The 18,130-nt window shown below is 40.4% G+C and overlaps 2 protein-coding genes across 3 annotated transcripts in view; both read left to right on the top strand.

Moving 5' to 3' along the window:
- insrb (insulin receptor b) overlaps window positions 1-11,685 on the top strand; it is an 85,695-nt gene extending 74,010 nt beyond the window's left edge. Inside the window, exons 15-23 of the mRNA XM_055044368.1 lie at window positions 1,020-1,176; window positions 1,308-1,404; window positions 1,939-2,006; window positions 2,113-2,342; window positions 3,461-3,571; window positions 3,729-3,891; window positions 3,983-4,112; window positions 4,191-4,325; window positions 4,623-11,685. Coding sequence (XP_054900343.1) covers window positions 1,020-1,176; window positions 1,308-1,404; window positions 1,939-2,006; window positions 2,113-2,342; window positions 3,461-3,571; window positions 3,729-3,891; window positions 3,983-4,112; window positions 4,191-4,325; window positions 4,623-4,977 — 1,446 coding nt within the window. The 3' untranslated portion in view covers window positions 4,978-11,685. The remainder of the gene's footprint in view (window positions 1-1,019; window positions 1,177-1,307; window positions 1,405-1,938; window positions 2,007-2,112; window positions 2,343-3,460; window positions 3,572-3,728; window positions 3,892-3,982; window positions 4,113-4,190; window positions 4,326-4,622) is intronic.
- A 3,768-nt stretch (window positions 11,686-15,453) lies between these two features.
- Window positions 15,454-18,130, top strand: part of arhgef18b (rho/rac guanine nucleotide exchange factor (GEF) 18b) — a 50,100-nt gene continuing 47,423 nt past the window's right edge. The window contains exon 1 of one of the 2 annotated variants that reach the window (XM_055047525.1): window positions 15,454-15,560. Coding sequence is in view for 1 of the 2 variants with exons in the window: in XM_055047517.1 (XP_054903492.1) it covers window positions 16,457-16,532 (76 nt within the window). In the remaining variant the exon portion in view is untranslated. Of the gene's footprint in view, window positions 15,561-16,447; window positions 16,533-18,130 lie in introns of those variants that run through there. The other variant, XM_055047517.1, reaches the window with a different exon arrangement.

Below are 18,130 nucleotides of genomic sequence, written 5' to 3'. Positions count from 1 at the left end.
CTCGGCGGCAGATAAAAATTTGCAAACACACCAAATAAACACTGAGAAATATTTCTATCACTAGGCTTTATCCCATTCTAGCTACCCATCCATCCTTTTGTCAATGGAAAGAAAAAAGAAAGTGACTTTTGTGTGCACTTCATATCAAAACTGGATTCTGGTTTTGATGGATAGGTGCACATCTGTGACGGTGTGCGCGTTTGGCTCTGGCTGTTTCCTTGCTGCAAATGTGTGATTAAAAGCCAGCATTAGCAACAGCTCTGTTGCCAAAGTGACAGAAGCAGGAAGGACGGTTTCAGATGCAGCATCTCAAAACTACATCTGCACTGCAGAGGAAACAGTCGAGTCACACACGCGCAGCCCAAACATGCTAATTTATAATTTATTAAAAATACTTTTCAGAGCATGTTTTCTAAGCGCTCATTAATTAACCAGGTTGTTCCTTTGTGGTTGCTTAAAGCAAAACAAAGATTTTAAGATGTTTTATTGTTTGTGCAGTCATTATTATTTTTTAAAATGAAACAAGCAGTGATTATGGTTAGCCTTTATTTTTTGTAAGCTAATTCATTCATTTTGTAGCATGAATACTTGGAAGGTTTGAGTGCAGGGGCACAATAAATTAATTTAGTCTCTTATCAATGCTTTTAAAGATGAATATCATAAATTAATGCATAATGCACCATTAATATCTGTAATAATAAAATAATGCAAGAAGCCTCTTTTGTCTTTCCTGAAATTCTTAATAAATATGTTTCCTGAGTTTTGGGTCATTTTGGTTGAAAGGCAGCTTTATGCGTCTGCATTCCCTTCTGTATTTAAACATAGATTTATTTTCTTTCTTAAAAAATCTTCCTGAACACAGAATCAGACCAAATTTTTTGTTTGAGTCTTTTACAAAAAAAAAAAAAATTACAACATCAGAGTTTGAAATTTGTAATTTTTATCCAACGTTTCTGTCCAATTACCTTACCTCTCATTATTTGTGAAACAAGCTCGTACCTTTTCCCTCTTTTCTCCAGCCCCACTCAATCTGTGTGTCGCGGCACAGCTACGAGAAGTTCGGTGGCACAAAGCTCACCCTGCTACAGCCCGGGAACTACAGCGTGGTCGTCCGGGCTACGTCCTTGGCTGGAAACGGATCTTTCACAGAAACCACATACTTCTTCATGCCCAGCCGTAAGACAAGATGACGTCTAGCTTCACGAGCTATTTATAGTTCCCTTTTCTTCATAATGCGATTCAGCGTTTGCTAGGTTGACGTTCAGAGTGATACGTTTTCTTACTCACCGTCTTCTGTCTTCCTGCAGCTGATACAGGCATAATTTTGATTGTTTGCGCTCCGATTGTCTCCTCCATCTTGCTGATGTGTGTGGGAGCCATCGCCTTTTATGTCTTCAAGAAAAGGTAAAAAAATTATTAAACTTTGTATTCCATCATCTCTAACAATACAGCCACAAACCTCAACGTATTTTATTAGAATTTTTGCTGGTAGACCTACACAAAGTAGCCGAAATTGTTAAGTGGAAGAAAAGTCATGCATGTTTTTCCAAGTGTGATGTTTACTTTTATTTTTGATGGTGTGCTGTGAAGGCCTGAGAGGTTTTTAAAGCCCTGCACCCCTACTGATATTAAATAAAGCAGAAGGAACTGAACTTTTTACATGTTGATGGTACAATTGTTTTTTAACTGTATCCTTTGCAACAAATGATGAAAATGTTCCTGTTGTCATTTAGGAGGAATTTAATTATTTGCTTATCTGCATCTTTTAATATGTGTTATATCAGAAAGACTGATTGATTAATTGAATAATCTGCAGTATGTGCCAATTTTGTTTCATCAACTGAATCAATTAATTGTCAGAGTAATCAATTACTTAAATAATAATTAGCTGCAGCTCTACTAGCAGCGTCTCTCATGCTTTCTGTGCTTGTGTTACAGGCAAACAGAGGGACCATTAGGAGATCTCATCACCTCACCAAATCCTGAATATTTCAATGCCAATGACTGTAAGTCCAACCTGTACCCTGTTTTGCTTTTTCTTTTTTCCTAAGTATGTTGCCACCGTAAAGAAGTGAAGGGTTCCTGCAGCCATCTGTCTTGTTTTTTGTTTAGTGTATGTTCCCGACGAGTGGGAGGTGCCTCGGGAGAAGATCTTGCTGCTCCGGGAGCTGGGTCAGGGCTCCTTCGGCATGGTGTACGAGGGAAACGCTCAGGACATCGTCAAAGGAGAACCGGAGACGCGTGTCGCCGTCAAAACCGTCAACGAATCGGCCAGCCTGAGGGAGAGGATCGAGTTCCTGAACGAAGCTTCGGTCATGAAGGCCTTCAGCTGTCACCACGTGGTACGGCCGAAAGCCATCAGCATCCGTCCGGCATGCTGAGGCAGCTTGCTGACTCTCAGCTTTTTGTCATGTTGCTGAAAGCAGCATGAGCACATGTGACTCATAGAGTCATGACTCGCTTGTTGTGCCTAAGCTGCCATATTGACACACAGCGAGACTCCAAAGCAAATGTTCACACTCCGTGAGCGATGGTGCCCGCTATTACTATTTCATTACACAACCTGTGGAGCGCCAATTAAGCCGCCGCACTGTCGGCTAAAAGCAAAACCGTGTTGGGATGTAGAGGAGGAGTTTTATTATTTACCTGTGGAGAAGCAGAGATAGTCCACATTGAGCAATAGTTGGTAAATGTTGCAACTTGTCTGCATAGTAAAGACTCACGCAGATCTGGGAAAATATTTATATTCAATGTACTTGTAGGCATTGAATGAGATTCAAGTTAGTTCTCTGTCTATTTTCATAAGTTTTGTGTTTGGACTCTTTAGATATTGAACGTAACAATATTTATACAATTGGATGTGTTAGATAATATCTGGTTAATTTTAAACATTTAAATGCAAATTTCACACTTGTAGTATCTGTAAAATGAGCCGTTTCCTAAATCGGCACTACCTGTCACTTAGCAACCCTAGCAGAGCTCCAGCACGTTTGGTCAGCTGGTTTTACCCCTGTGTGTGGTGTACAATGGCCGCTGGAAAAGACAAGTATTGCTAACTTCCCACCCAGAAACCACTTGCTGCATTCTTGTTGGTTGTGCAGGAGGCTCGACTTCTGCTTTTCAAAGATGTATGGTTGTATAACGTGCGTCTGTTTGCAGCCATTTTCATGTGTGAATGTAGACATTGAGTTGTGGGCCAGCAGCAGCTTATTTGTATATAGAGACAAGAGACCTAAAATGGCTCATTCAAGCTCATCATCTAAAAATGATTTTGCTCGAAAAATGTTCTGTATACATGTTCAGTATCGCCCAAACACCTAAACTAATGTGTTCAAGGATGTCTAATAGTTCACCTTTATTGACATTTCTGTTGAAACCACCCCTAATAAAAATAAGTCCAAATAATAAATGACTGTAGTTATTTGTATGCTTGTTTTTAATATTTTTCATGTGTTTTTAGGTTCGTCTGCTTGGAGTCGTGTCCAAAGGTCAGCCCACGCTGGTGGTGATGGAGCTGATGACTCATGGTGACCTGAAGAGCTACCTGCGGAGTCTGAGGCCAGACTCTGAGGTTTGTTCATCCTCCCACCTCCACATCACCATTTTTATTATCAGTAAAGAGAAAATGTTCTCTCAGCCTGCTGGGATTACTGACAGACTGAGAGAAGGAAATAATTCTGGATAAAACATGAAGACGTTTGTTGTTTTATGTGTGTTTTTCTTTCTAGAACAATCCATCGGGCTCCCCGCCACCCACTCTGAAAGACATGCTCCAGATGGCAGCAGAGATTGCAGATGGCATGGCCTACCTCAACGCCAAGAAGTTTGTGCACAGAGACCTGGCGGCCAGGAACTGCATGGTGGCAGAGGACTTCACCGTCAAGATCGGAGGTCCGTTCTCGTTTTATTTTCCGTGACTTTCCCACTGTAAGCCCAGTGAGCGGGAGAGGATTTGCCTGACTCGTTATTTGCTCCCACACAGACTTCGGAATGACGCGGGACATTTATGAGACAGACTACTATCGCAAAGGAGGAAAGGGCCTGCTTCCTGTCAGGTGGATGGCTCCAGAGTCTCTGAAAGACGGCGTGTTCACTGCCCACTCTGACTGCTGGTACGTCCCGCCCCGGACCCCGCACCGACGCCGTCCTGAAAACAAACGTTTAGTCATGTTTGCGTGGCTTGTTTGCAGGTCGTTTGGGGTCGTGCTGTGGGAAATCAGCACGCTAGCAGAGCAGCCTTACCAGGGCTTGTCCAATGAGCAGGTCCTGAAGTTTGTGATGGACGGAGGGTCCCTGGACCGACCCGACAACTGCCCTGAGAGGATGTAAATGGAGATTGTTTTTATTCACTTCCTTTTCCTTCCCAGTAAAAGTAAACAGTCTTAGCAATAATTCTCTTTTCCACTGTAAGAAGTGGAAAAGTAATTCTGATTTTAATTTCTTTACTATGACTTATAAAGCTTTCGCATCAAACTAGTTGCGTATGTCTTTGTGTCTTACTTATCCCAAATTGGACAAAACTTCAACGTTTATGAATAATTTTGTAAAACTTTTATTTTATCTTTTTTTTTAGGTGTGATTTTTTTTTCTTTTGTTAATCTGGTTTCGTGTCTCACAACCAGGCACAGCCTGATGCAGATGTGCTGGCAGTACAACCCCAAGATGCGGCCGACGTTCCTGGAGATCATCGAGATGCTGCGGGACGACCTTCACCCGACCTTCCAGGAGGTCTCCTTCTTCTACAGCGAGGAGAACAAAGTCCCGGAGACGGAGGACTTCGACCTGGACCTGGACAACATGGAGAGCATCCCCCTGGACCCGTCGTCTTATTCCCAGAGGGAGGAGAGCTTAAGCAGAGACAGCGGGCCCTCGGTGGCCCTCAGGGGGAACTACGAGGAGCACGTCCCCTACACACACATGAACGGTGGCAAGAAAAACGGGAGAATCCTGTCGTTGCCCAGATCGAGTCCTTCCTAACACCTCCTGCCCCGGAAATGACTAGTAACACTTCCCTTGTCCCCAAACCCCCCTATCTTTCTGTACCCTGCAACCATTTTCTAACGATTTTCGTATTCTTAGAGAAACTCTTTAAAAAAAAAACAACAACAAAGAAAAAAAAAAAAGACACGGATCTCAGGACTTTGAATTTTCTTCCTCACGGCTGCCAAACCAAGGCAAGCAAGGGATGCAAAATGCCTCTTTTTAACTTGCTCCACGACACATCAGACTTCAAATTACCCTGGTTTGCGGTAATAGATTAACAGCACGTTTCCAGGACTCCTTGTGACGGAAACAATAAAACAAAAAAAATTTAAAATCAAAACTGTGAACACAACAAACCTTAGACAACCAAGAAGGCTGCTCGACCTTCCCCACCACCCTCCTGCCGAACTGCATTTTCCACACTTCTGTGCTTTTAACTTTTTTCGTCTCTCCAAATGAAATCTTTTTACTCTGATGGTGGCCTTTTTTAAAATATGTGGCCTATAAACTAAAGAATCATGTCTAAGTAAATTCCTTTTTCTTTTTTTTTTGTATGATGACTTAATCAGTGGGATGAATTGATCTTAGAACAAACACCTATTCCTGGAGGAACGTTGTCTTTCGTCTAATTTTCTTTTCTTTTTTTGGTTCTGCAAAATTCCGAACTGCACACAGATTTATCTGGTGTTTGGTGAATAATTTTAATTTATTGGTTTTATTTCCCTCTTTGTTTCAGTGTCCTCACTTTGTGGCTGAAGGATATTTAAATAGTTAGAATTTGGACAAAAAGAGTTCATCAGACTGACCAATAGTTGCTGCTTTGATATATTATAGTGGGTATAGAAATATATAAATATATATATATATTATATATGGTATATATATAAAATAATGGCGTTTCTAAGCCAATGTTTTATATATAATATACTGTATAACATTGATGGGGTTTTGGTTTTGTAAATACTGTAGTTGATATTTGTGTTCATCCGAGGCTTTGCTTGCGTTATAATGTCTTTCTTTTTTTAGTAATTATTTTTGTTTTTTTAGCCCCGGAAGTTACACTAATCTACCGTCAGTGTTCTCTGTGTCTTAGGCATCCAGCCCTTGATTATTTCTTGTTGTTTTATTTTATTTTTTTTTTTTTTTTACAATCTTTGGGGGAAAATTTCCCATTTCTGGAGGCAACTTTACTACTGGAGAAAAAATTGAAAAGATCAATAACCTAAAAGCTTTACAAATGGGGGATTGAGGCCTTTCTAGGGTCAAAGTGCTCCTGATACATGTTCGTCTGCTGTTTTCTCTGGGCGTATCACAGTTTGCCTTTTGATCTCTTTGGCTTTTTTTGTGGAGGAGAAAAAAAAAGAAACGAAATTCGGTTGCAAAAATTTGGTATGGAAGTTACGCAACTTTCTGTGTTTTGGTGCAAGTTTCGTCTCGGTTAGGGCTTGTAAGAAGGCAGGTGAAGTGGAGGATGTTTGGGATTTAAATCAGGGAGAGTTTCTCCATTAAAGTCGAGCATTGATGAATCTCCCACAGTTCATTGCTCCTGCACCGCCGTCGCTTCCTCCACTGCTTCCTGCCGGAGGTCTGGTGGAAATTTCCACGTTTTCCTGGCCGAGGGCTGCAGAGAGATGCAGAAAGTTCCAAATGTATTCACAGCCGGCAGTCCTGCTCTCTGTCCAGCACACCGGGTCATGAGTAGATTGTTAATCCTTTTCTCCTCCCTGCCATCACGTGCAGTCAGAGCACGGCGTGCAGCAGCTTTCTCGCTCAGGACTAACATTCCAGGATATTTGTCAAAACTCCCCGTTCCCTCAAAATCCTGTTACGTTGGACTGTTTTGCTGTGCTCCTCTTTGGCTGCCTGTTTTTTTTTTGTTGTTTTTTTTTAAGAAGATAAACAGTCACTTTTCTCCCCATAAATCTAAAACGTTCCTGTCAGCGGCGCCAACAAATCAGCTAAAAAGATTTCCATTCAGAGCAGATGGTGAGGATTCTCTCAAATGTCATTTTCCTCTCATCCTTTTCTTCGAGGACACAGATACTGTGATCGCCGAGCCAGCTGAGCGGCGATCATCTTTTAAAGGGTGGCCAAAGTCAGAGATAGCAGAGAAGCTGCCTCCATATCTCACCAGTGCCTTTTTTTTTTTTTTTTACTTTTTCCTCTCCAACAAACCAGAGCCTCTTTTACGGCTGATGTAACACGCAGGAAACACTCGCTGTTGTTGTTCTGATATCACAAGAAAAGTGAAAGGTCTCCTCTTCGACACGAGGAGTCGTGTTTGGGTCGGTGTGGACAGACCGGGGTCTGAGTCGTTGCGACCTGGAGACCTGGAGTTGGCAGAAGGGGACAAATTTGTTGGTATAACTGGAAAACATGTGTGACGAGCCTTAAAATCTGCAACACAGACATCAGAGTGAGCCTATTCTCACTCGGAGTGTTTTGGGAAAATCCAGCCTTTAATTTGAGTACAGTTATTTAGTTCTAGAAAAATCAACAGTAGTGCATTTACTGGCTTGATTTTTGTGCAGGGAACCATTTTTATGTTCATTTGGAAGCTTGAAAATTGTTTTTGGGCGTTTATCATCCTGGAAGGCTTAATGTCGTGACTGATTATTGGTGTAGTTCACCAGCTTTTTGCTAAAATCTTTGCTGAAGTCACCAAGAACAGTCACTAATCGGCCCACAGCATCACAGATCCTCCTTTTTAGGAGTAAAAAGGAGGTTCTGTAATTTTTTAAAGATTTTAGTCTGATTTGACCAACGCACATGATTCCCAGAGGAGTTCAACAGATTGCACACAGTCACGTTTGTGGCGGTTCTGCAGAAAGGCTGAATCTTTTAACCAACCACGTGGCGTGTAGCTAGCGTTATGGAGACCGGCGAAACCGGGAGGACACGTATTCCCACATTTCCCAGTGAACTTTTTATCACCTCCATCTCTGTAAGTGATGGCAGTTTAAATCTAAAGCGAGCATAAAATATAGAAATCCTTCAGATAATAAATGAAATGATTATGTCTTATATGTCTGTTGGAATTCTTCAGAGATTCTGCTGCAGCAACGAAAAGCAGGACTTTCTTTTAAGCCTTTTTTGTTTTTGTTTCGCACACATGTACCAACAAATTGGTCTGTCTGAAATGTTGACCAGTAATGCCACGGATGTAAAATCTTGCCTTACCGCTCCGTGATTGAGATATAAGTGGGCAACAAAAGATATAAAACTGCACAACTCTGGCTTATCAAGAGACATTTGGAATATTCTACCAATTATTCTTAAGGTTTCAAACACTATCACACTACAGTATGCACTAGTCTGTTGCATGGTCTCGTCTCCATATGCAAATGTTAAATGATCTTTGGCAGCCTCTTTGGAAAAAGCAACTATTTATTTCAAACTGAACACACGTTCTTGCTTTGGTTGAGCGTCGGTGAGGTTCCGGGTGGAGGAGCTGGCGGTGAGCAGCTCTGTTAATAGTTTGTAAGTAGTCGTCGTCTTTGTCTTTATGTTTGGCCGGAGTCTACCTCAGCGCAGGAGGAGGAAACCGTTCAAAAAGCCTCAATCATCCCCACTGCCTGCTCAGCGTCACTGCAGAGAGTCATCACCTAATTCCACACACACACACACACACACACACACACACACACACATGGTGTTAACGCTCCCCTGCCCTCTTTTATATACCCTTAGTTACTGCTTTGTCTTGTGTCAGGGGGGAAGCCTTGCGTTGTTTTGAGTTAAACACAAACCTTGGAGCTTGGTGAGCGGCTCCTTCTCCCGCTCCGCAGCCACAGGAGGAAGCAGATGACCTCCACGCTCCGTCTCTCTGCTCACATCTGCTGATTTCACAGCAGATCCTGAGTGTCTCTGTGATGATCACCTGTTTGCAGCCAAAGCTAACGAAGCTCAGTCACAGACCTTACGCTCTGTAAAACGACCTTTCCCGCATTCATCCTCCTCCAGTCTTAAGTCTGATTTTTATCATCTGTGTATGTTTTTTTTTTTTCCCCCAACTGTGAATATCAAAAGATTACCTTTTATTTTCTGTTATCGCCATGAATACAGTGGGTCTGTTCACGACACAGAAATGCGGGCCTGGTTAAACAAGACCTCTCACCCTGATTGCAGAGGAAAACAAGCTGACTGGGACAATCCTGTGTGCCATAAACAAAAACTTTTAACAGATTTAAAATCTCGATTGTAAATTTTCCTCTCAGGGAGGCGGCTCAATGCTTTGCCTCAAGAGCATAAAGAGGAGGAGGGGGAAGAAGAGCTACCTACCTTTTTATCTACTCTAAGTCAATTAAAGATAATCAGGAATCCTCCTCTCTGTGGCTCTGATGTGATGTGGTTCAGACTGCCCTCTAGTGGCTCACTGGGGGCATTGCAGTGCCTTCTTAAGACTCGGCACACTTGACTCAAACTGTCCCCCAGACTGACCTGTCTCCAACAAACACACAAGATTATCCATCTCCAAGCATTAAATAAAAACATGTTTTTTTACGTATCCTATTTGTTTTTTCTTTGGGCTTTAAATGGAGGGGGGAAAAAATACATACTGTAATTTGTGACAAAGAAGAAACAGCTGATGAACTCTGCTGAGCTCCAGCCTGCTTTGTTGATTGGATGAGAAATGTGCACCAGCCTGATGGTTTAATGTCTGTCTCTGATCCGTCTGTTACCACTGGGACGCCCAGCCCAAAAGCACACACACACACACACACACACACACACACACACACACACACTAAACAACAAAAGTGCATCATTTGGAAATCTCTACAATTTTAATAAGCTCATCAAACTGTAAATAGCAGCCGATGTTTTCTGTCCAGAAAAATGGAAATAAAGAGAAGCACTTGATTTTAGGGAAGGTTCGCTAAACTCTTGGGTGAGAACAAAGCAGATTATGGTTTATTGTTTTTGTTTTACGCAAATATAAAAGTATTACATTTTAGAGATGTTGAGTTCTATTTTTTTAGCCAAAGTAGGGGAGGATAAATACAATACTTTTTCTGACTGTAAAGATTTCCTACTCTTGTAAATGATGAATTTAACGTTATCGATGTGTGTGTATATATCTTTTTCTAAATTTAAGATGATTGATTTTTCTTCTTTTTATTGTTTTCATGACCCGACCCACCCACACAGAAAAATGTCGTCATCTGTTTGTGTATTTAAATAGGAGGAGCAGCAGCTTTCTAGTCTGAGGACGAGTTAAACAGGATGTGGCCTCAAACTTTTGGCATCTCATAATCCCACACTAGTGTTGTGAATGTCGGCCGCCCAGGCCCCACTCTTTGATGCCGAACCTCGGTGGAAGCAGCATGTCGACCAAGAAGCCTTCTCTCACCAATATGTCTCCCTATTTTTTTTTTTTTTAATCGTCAATATCAAACATTTTCACTTGAAATTTGGAGAAAAGCTGGAGAAGACCACTGCTCGAATTCGTGGAGGAGGAATTCTGGAACGAGATCCAGAATAAACTAAAAAAAAAAAAAAAAAAAGCTATGGTGTGCTTTTGAGAAAGAGTTAAACTCTCTAAACGTCTGGAGATGTTTCTTCTTGCAAAGGTTAAAATGTTTGAGTTTGGTAAAAGTCCATTCAGATTATTTTTATTTAGCAGATCTATTCCTCTCATCATAATTTAGTCAAAAGTTTACAAGTCATAAAAAAATATAGATGACAGTTGATTACTTCCCAAACTTGTGAACAGCCCTGTTTATTCAATTAGGCAAAAGTGAAATGAGTGGAGTGCCATATTTTGTTTTTTCTCCTAATTTTACAAAGTACATTTGTAAAATGTACCTTCCACACATTTGCAAGGATGTTCAGCATGGCTTGTTTTTCTAGAGGCTTTTATTGAAATCTTTATTTCTTAACAGGGCCTCACCTCACTTCAGCTCCATACATTTTCCCGAGATTTATATGTAGCTATATAAATAAAATGGGACGTGTCCGGCTCTGACTAAAACCACCCGTTTTATTTTAATTTGGAAATTCAAATTGATCTCAGATAAATGACTGTACATGGACCCTCTTTGTAGCACTAAATCGAGCTGGTGGTCTGCTCCAGATTAGAAACCTTCTGGGTTTTTTTGTTTTGTTTTCTGGTTGCTTCTCTTCATCCTCTCCGTCTCTAAGAGGACAGAGTGCACATAGGTGGTTTCCCAGATTTCTGTGTGTAGTCCAGCAGGATACCTCTTTATTCATGTACATTTTATTGCGGATGTGTTCGTTTTTGGAACATGTTGTGTATACGTTACGATGAGATGTTGTTGTGACTGCAGACAGCGGGTGTAAATGTGTGTTTGTACAGTCGAAATCCCCAAAGCTTGCAAAAACCCCCTTGCAAAGACGTCGCTTTACCCCCCCGTCCTCCTTCTCACCTCACACTGGATCCAGATGTGCCATGATCTGCGTTTGTGTACCGCAGACAGCAAACATGTTGGAGTTCCTCTCACTCACACACATTAAACGCTGAGATAAATGCTCATTGTACAGGATCAAAAAAAATTGTGCCATGACTAAAAGAACGCTTGACAATTTATTTTTTCTATACGTTTTCAAACGGAGAGCCAAGTAGTGACATGCAAAGAAAATGTTGCAATGATATGAAAATAAGAAAATCTTGCTGTGTGTAAATTATTCAACAATTAACTGTTTATATTAAAATTATGAATAAAATTATTGGAGAATATGCGTCCAATTGCAGTCCTTTGTTCCATAAAAGTTTTCAGAGACAAACTCATGGATCTGGTTTCAATAATGATCAGAATCCAGAGGCATTTTCCTCCAGCAAAAAGTCATAAAATCTTTCTGAGTTTCACAGACATTCTATGTAAACATGTCATTTATATTTTTGAAAGAACTACAACACATTATATTTATTGTTTTAGGTTTTAAACGAAGAAAATACCTCATAGGAAGAAGCTAAAATCGATAACCCGCTATTAAAATGCTCATCGCTGAAGCCAATTGACAAAAAAAAAATCTAAGTTCAATTATCTTTTAATATTTGCATGTGTATTATAATCTACAGCAAACTTTCAGAAGGTTGATGCTTGTTCTTAAAAATGGTAATTTAGCTAATTTTAAACATTTCTTGTGCACAAAAAACATTTTACTCCTTTGGCCAAAATGTTTTTTTTTCCTGAGTTTTAGCTTCCCAAAAGCAATGAGACGTTGAATTGATGTGGTAGATAGATGATGGATGTCAACCAAACAAGACGTTTATTAATAATGCTTTTTGAGAAATTGTAAATATTGTGTGTATGTCATACTAGAAATTTACTAAGCACAACATTCAGTTCTATTAAAAGGTGAATTATATCTGTAATAATAAATGTAAGTTTTGTAAAAAACAATTTTACAAAAATGAGTATAATTAGTTTGGATTGTTACTTCTGGGTAACATCTTGTAACAGTTTGAAATATTTCAGACTAGAGATGATTTAATGACTTCAAATGTTGAGTAACACGTGTTACTATTAATTTATTGATAGATATAAATAGTTGTTTAAATTTTATTAAAATTTTTAAGATTATTTCAGGCTAATGATTATTTATATACATATTACTACATTTTAGCGCCTTTTCAAAGCCTCTGATTCCCATGTTAATATGTTATACCTGACTATTCCTAAGGGGGGCACTACAACCCACTCAGCAGGGTAGAATCACCACAGCAGAATCACCATTTCATCACAGAAACAAATAAATACACACTCCAGAAATACACAAAAGTACTAGTGAAGGTAATTAAAAAAATATTAAAACATTTGTGTACCATTGGAGAGCTATTATTCCCATTTTTGTTGTACTTACGAACTTTCCCCGGCGGAGCTTTTAATGTTAGAGTTGTGTGCATTACTTTCCTCCTTTTCATCTATATTGGGAATGTGATAAAAAAAAGACTTGATGTTCAGACTCCTCTCCCAGTCTGAGCGCTTTTCCTAAAAAGAACAGGCCATTATCAGCACAACAAACCTGGTCTTCAAGCAACACTGGTTTGCAGGTTTTTAGGAAATGTTGATGTTTCGCTGTTTTAACACGCCTGATTTAGATTATAGCTGTTTAAAAAAAGTCTGTTACTCAGCAAACATTGAAGTCAGGTGTGGTGAGGCATTAATCACCCTGAAACAATGGCCTAAAAAAACAACTTGCAGCTGGAATTGTGTCAAAAATGGTCAAACAAAGGAAGTTGATTACTATTCCACAAAGATTTTTGGATGACTTTTTAAATATAGGTGAAAATCATAAATGCTCCTTCTGTTTCATAGTTAAGTATTGGTGTTGACCTTTCACATGAACTTCAAATAACAAATGTTGGAAATAAAACCAAGCAGGATCCAGTGTGAACAGTTCACCACTTGGTTACAGTTCAACTTAAGTAGGTAGAAAAAAATTATTTTTTTAATTATGTTTTTCTTCAAAAGAAGTACATCCTGACACAGCTTCTGAATGACATAGAATAATGCACATCTGTTGATGTTTCCACCCAGGCTTCAGTCTTGCGCAAATATCTTTTGCTTTTTAAACGGTTGGACTTTGTGACTCAAGAGGTTTGTTCTGAGCCACCAGATTCAACAGAAGTAACAAAGCCCTAGATGGGCCCATTGAGCCCATTCAGCCTGAACCTGTTAATAACTCGTTCATTTCGGGGAGGTAAAGTCCAGACTGATGTTTGCTAGACAAATCAAAGAGCTTCTGGAAGAATGTTTGGACAAATACTGTAAGTTCATCCAGGACAGCTGCCATTTTCAAGAAAGCCCTCAAACATCTGAGGACTGAGGAAAAACTTTCCAGCTTCTGCTCCAGCTGGTACTCTACTTCCTGTCGTCCTCAATGGCTGGTGTGTTCTAGAGGCGTCTAACTGAATCACATACCTAATTTATTATTATTATTATGGATTCTGTAGGACTTGACTACATGCAGTAGAACAACTTAAACCATTTGATTTAGATAGATCGGACCCGGGAAGATCTGCCTGAACTAAACAGCACTCCATCATATTAATGAGTTTAATGCAGTTATATAGACTGTGATCTCCAGATATCAGGCTGGAACAAATGTTTAGATTTTATGTTGGGTTGAAAACCTCCTCGGTCTAAACTCGTCTCAACGTAGAGACGCGATATAAACCGCACATATCCAACTCTCCACATTGACGCAAGTGTTGGTCAAACGTTGCAGCAGTGACTCATTAGTAAGATTACTTCATCTCAAAATGTGCTATGCAGACGCCGTGTCTGTGCTGATGATTACTCACTTCGGCATGCTGAATGCGTGAATTGGCTCCTGCTGATGTTAGCCTGACCGACTTTTTGATTTTTTTTCAGATAACAGTAAAATAATAGATTATGTTTGTCCATTTGGTGCACTGATAGACTGTAAACGTTCCTGTCCAGATGGTCAGCCAATAAGTAAGTGCGGGGAAAAATGAAATGAAACGTTGAAGCTTTTCTTTACAACCTTTGCCACAGTTTGCACACATTACAAAAAAAAAAAACAAAAAAAAAAAAACTGAGGCACATGAGAAGCAAAACATATTTCAATTCTGTGATAGGACTCGATGTTCACATTTAGTTTTTCATGTTTAGGACCTTGTAAACCAGTTCTTAGATTAGCAGCTTGACAATAAGCTTTGCTATTCCTTTCAGGGTCCATCTACTCTGAATCCTGTGTCAGAAACAATTCTTCCACTAAGGAACAATAAATTCAGAGGTAGCTCATTTGTTGTGTCATCTAAGTTGAAATGTTAACACATGTAACTCCATACAATTAAGAAGTGTAATTACACTTTCATATGACTCTAGTGACAACAATATTGAGTTTTCCTTCCTTATTCTATGCACTTATTAGTGCTGTGCAGAAGTTTTAAGTCAACCCCAATTTTTAAACTACTTTTAATATTTATTTATTTGTTACTCTTTTGCCTTCAAGGAAGCATAATTTATCCAATCTTTGCAAGAAAACTCTGTCATCAAGTCTCAAATGCTATTTTGGCTCCAAGTTCTTTTAGTCCATTTAACAATGGAATCGAGTTATTCAGGCATAGAGAGACTATTTTTGTCTCCTCAAGTGAAACTTGCACCTGCAGGTTTGCAGAGTCCTTAGACAAAATGTGACACCAAGTGAGAGTACCCTGCAACCCAGAGCATCAAGAATGATGCAGTAAGTTGTTGTGATGGTTGTGAGTGTGACGTTTGGCGATGAAGCAGCTCGAGTTGTTGGGCTCGCTCAGCAGAGAGGTTCACTGGCAACACAGCACCTTGTTTTCTGCATAGTTTTGCCGTCTGACCTGCAGAGCAGCGTTGTGGGCTGCTGTTCAGAGTGTCAGCTGCCATCACTTGTTTCACAGCTGTAGTGATGTGGGAAACTGTGCGTCTGAGCTGCACAGAATGAGAGGGGAAAAGAGGAAGCAGTTGGTTGTCTTTTTACTCTCAGTCTGAGACCCAGAGGAACACTCTCACACTCAAACTCGAAGGACTTTAGTCCTCTTTTCTGGAGCTTTTATTCAATTTTAAGCACAAGAACTGATGAGAAGTCGCGTGCCGCCTGCTGTTTCACCCAATGTGAGTAGAGACTGGTTTGTTTTTGCAGAAACTTCTGCCGGTTCTCAAGTAAAATCCTCCACAGTGACAGCTTGTTTTTTTGTGCTTTTTGTGCTCAGTATGCAACACAGTCTTGTTCTAATCCATCTCGTAGTGGTGTCTACGTCGTTCGTCTTTGTGCCTGTGTTCTATTTTTCAAAAGCAAAACACTTGGGGAAGTCATAAACTATATGCGCTGTGATCTACTTCATAGTGGCTGCAGTTGTGCTAAGATTAAACCAAAAGTGCTGCAAAAATAGACAAACTGTCCTTTTTTGTGTACAGTAAGTCCCTTAAAACTTTTAAAATCATTTCGGAGCAGACGTGTTGGCGTGTTCTTCTGTGAGTCAAAAAGAAACAGTTTCATTGCTCTGTGCTGTCATTGCATCCACTTCCTTCTCTTTTTTTGTATCTGCCCTATTTCCCAAAACCAGGCACATATGTGAGCCGCTGTGGGGGAGTAAGAAGCACCATTTCCATAATTTAACTTTAGTCTAAATAACTGGTAAACTTTTACGCATTTCCCCCTTTTTTTGTTACTTTCTCTGCTGTTGGCTGTCACTATAATTATAATAATCCGCTTTTATTTTGTCTAAATGGCTGATTTAAAAAACTAAAGGAAGGAAAAACATCTAAGAAAAAGAGCAGCAGATGACAGTTTTTAGGAATTTTCACTTGTGTTTTTCGACGCCAGTCCTCCCACTATCGTTTCTATTTGAACATTTTGGCTGTGCAGTTCTTCTGTGTTGCTGCTGGAGGTAATCCCCAGCCTTCTGACTCCCCTCCCTGCACTGAGCTTCCCTCCCTCCTCCTCTCACTGGGTGCCACAGCACCAGTGTGATCAAACTCCAGTTCAAGCTGGCCTCTGCTCTGCTCCCATGGCTGACTCTCCTCTTAACCACTCCTGGCCGTCTTTCTCCAAGCTCTGGATGAAGAGATGGTCCTTCAAGAGAGGTAATCTGCTTCCAGGTTCAGCTTCAGTGTCAAGCCGTCTCTGACCCACCCGAGCTCGTGGAAACCGTCTCGCTTTTCTCCTCTGAGCTCCATTCAGTTCTTTTAACACGACTGCTGTTTGCCATTGTGACCTGAATGTGGTTTGCGGTGAAAGACGGTTGGAGGCTTTCAGATCAAAGTTGGTGAAAGAGTGAAAAGTGCATTTTGTCGAACTGTGAGAGTGCTGAAATGCACTGTTCAATCCAAACAGAAACTGTGATTATTTATCTGTGAAGTGACACCTCCTGTCTGCAGAGCTGTGTTTGACCTTTTGTGGTCAACGTCCAAGTTGCTCTGTAACGCACGCAGCAGCCCCTGTTCTTCTCTAAACCCGATGAGCGCTGCTGCTCCTGCTTCACTTTCGCTTCTGTGCAGCTTGGCACTTTCAAACGGCACCGAATTTTCTGATCAAAAAGATGAGGACAGCTTTTTTTAGATGTGCGCTTTCAAGCTCGGATCTGACAGCTCTGCTTTTTTTTTTTTTTTTAATCTGCAAGCAGCATCCGTCGTGCACCATGAGAAACGAACGGTGCTTCTACTGAACTCGTGCAAGCATGTAAATTGGTCACCACAACCTAAAACTCTTTCATGCTGTCACAGAAAGGGCAGTCTAAAAACATGCTTGATGTGACTGCAGGGGTTTTGTTTTTGTCTTGTCAGAATGACCCGAACTGAAAGCTGTCACCGTTTGCGAGCCATGCATCTGTGGGAAACGGCTCGACATGTGCAGCCTGACTAAATTAAATCACCTGATCACAGCCTGGGTTCCTCTTGTGATTATCATGTAGCGCTCAATAACATTGAACTGTGCGGGTAAACATGCGCTTTTATTTCCTTCCACATGTTTTGTTGAACATCCCCTTTAAGGAAGTAAAGGACATCGAAATGTCGTGGTTTTTAAGTGTAGGAGAAGATTTAGGTATTTGATTCTGCTAAAACATGACGTGTGTTTATTTCTGTGGATTTTGATGATTATGGCTTATGGATTAACAAAACTCAAAATTATGTTTCCCCTAAAAAAAATGTCATTACATAAGACTGAGAAAAATGAAGGATGTTTAACAGATATATGTTTTGTTAAAGTCGTGGTGTGGCCCTCATACTCATGGGGAAGACGTTTTTGCAAAAGCACCAGGCTCTACAGAGAGCTTTGTCCATGAGCTTTATTGGAAAATTGAGTGGAAGGAAAAAAGTGTGAAACAGATTCAAGAGGATTCTAAAAAATAATCAGCTTAGAATTTAGGTAGAGATTCGCAAGGCATGGACTGAGGCTGGAGTTGGTGAAGAGTCACAACAAGAAGACGTATTGGGTCGCGGGTGTTGCAGCTGTCTGTTTTTAGCCACTTCTAAACCAGAGAGAATATCATAAGCAAAAAAAAAAAAAAAAGAGGCAATGGGCTATTGCTCAGTGCTCCAAGTCCCTCTTTTCAGATGAAGGGGAATTTTGCCTTTTAGTTGCAAACTAAAATTTCAGAATCTGGAGGTAAAGTGGAGCGTCTGAGGCACAGAGGTCAGCTGATTTTCTATTAAAATAACATGAATTGAATTTAAAATGAATA

Source organism: Poeciliopsis prolifica, unplaced genomic scaffold, assembly GCF_027474105.1.
Source record: "Poeciliopsis prolifica strain line A6 unplaced genomic scaffold, Auburn_PproV2 SCAFFOLD002, whole genome shotgun sequence".
Lineage (NCBI taxonomy): Eukaryota > Metazoa > Chordata > Actinopteri > Cyprinodontiformes > Poeciliidae > Poeciliopsis > Poeciliopsis prolifica.
Note: the sequence above shows the minus strand (reverse complement) of the source record. Positions and strands in the feature narration are given on the sequence as shown.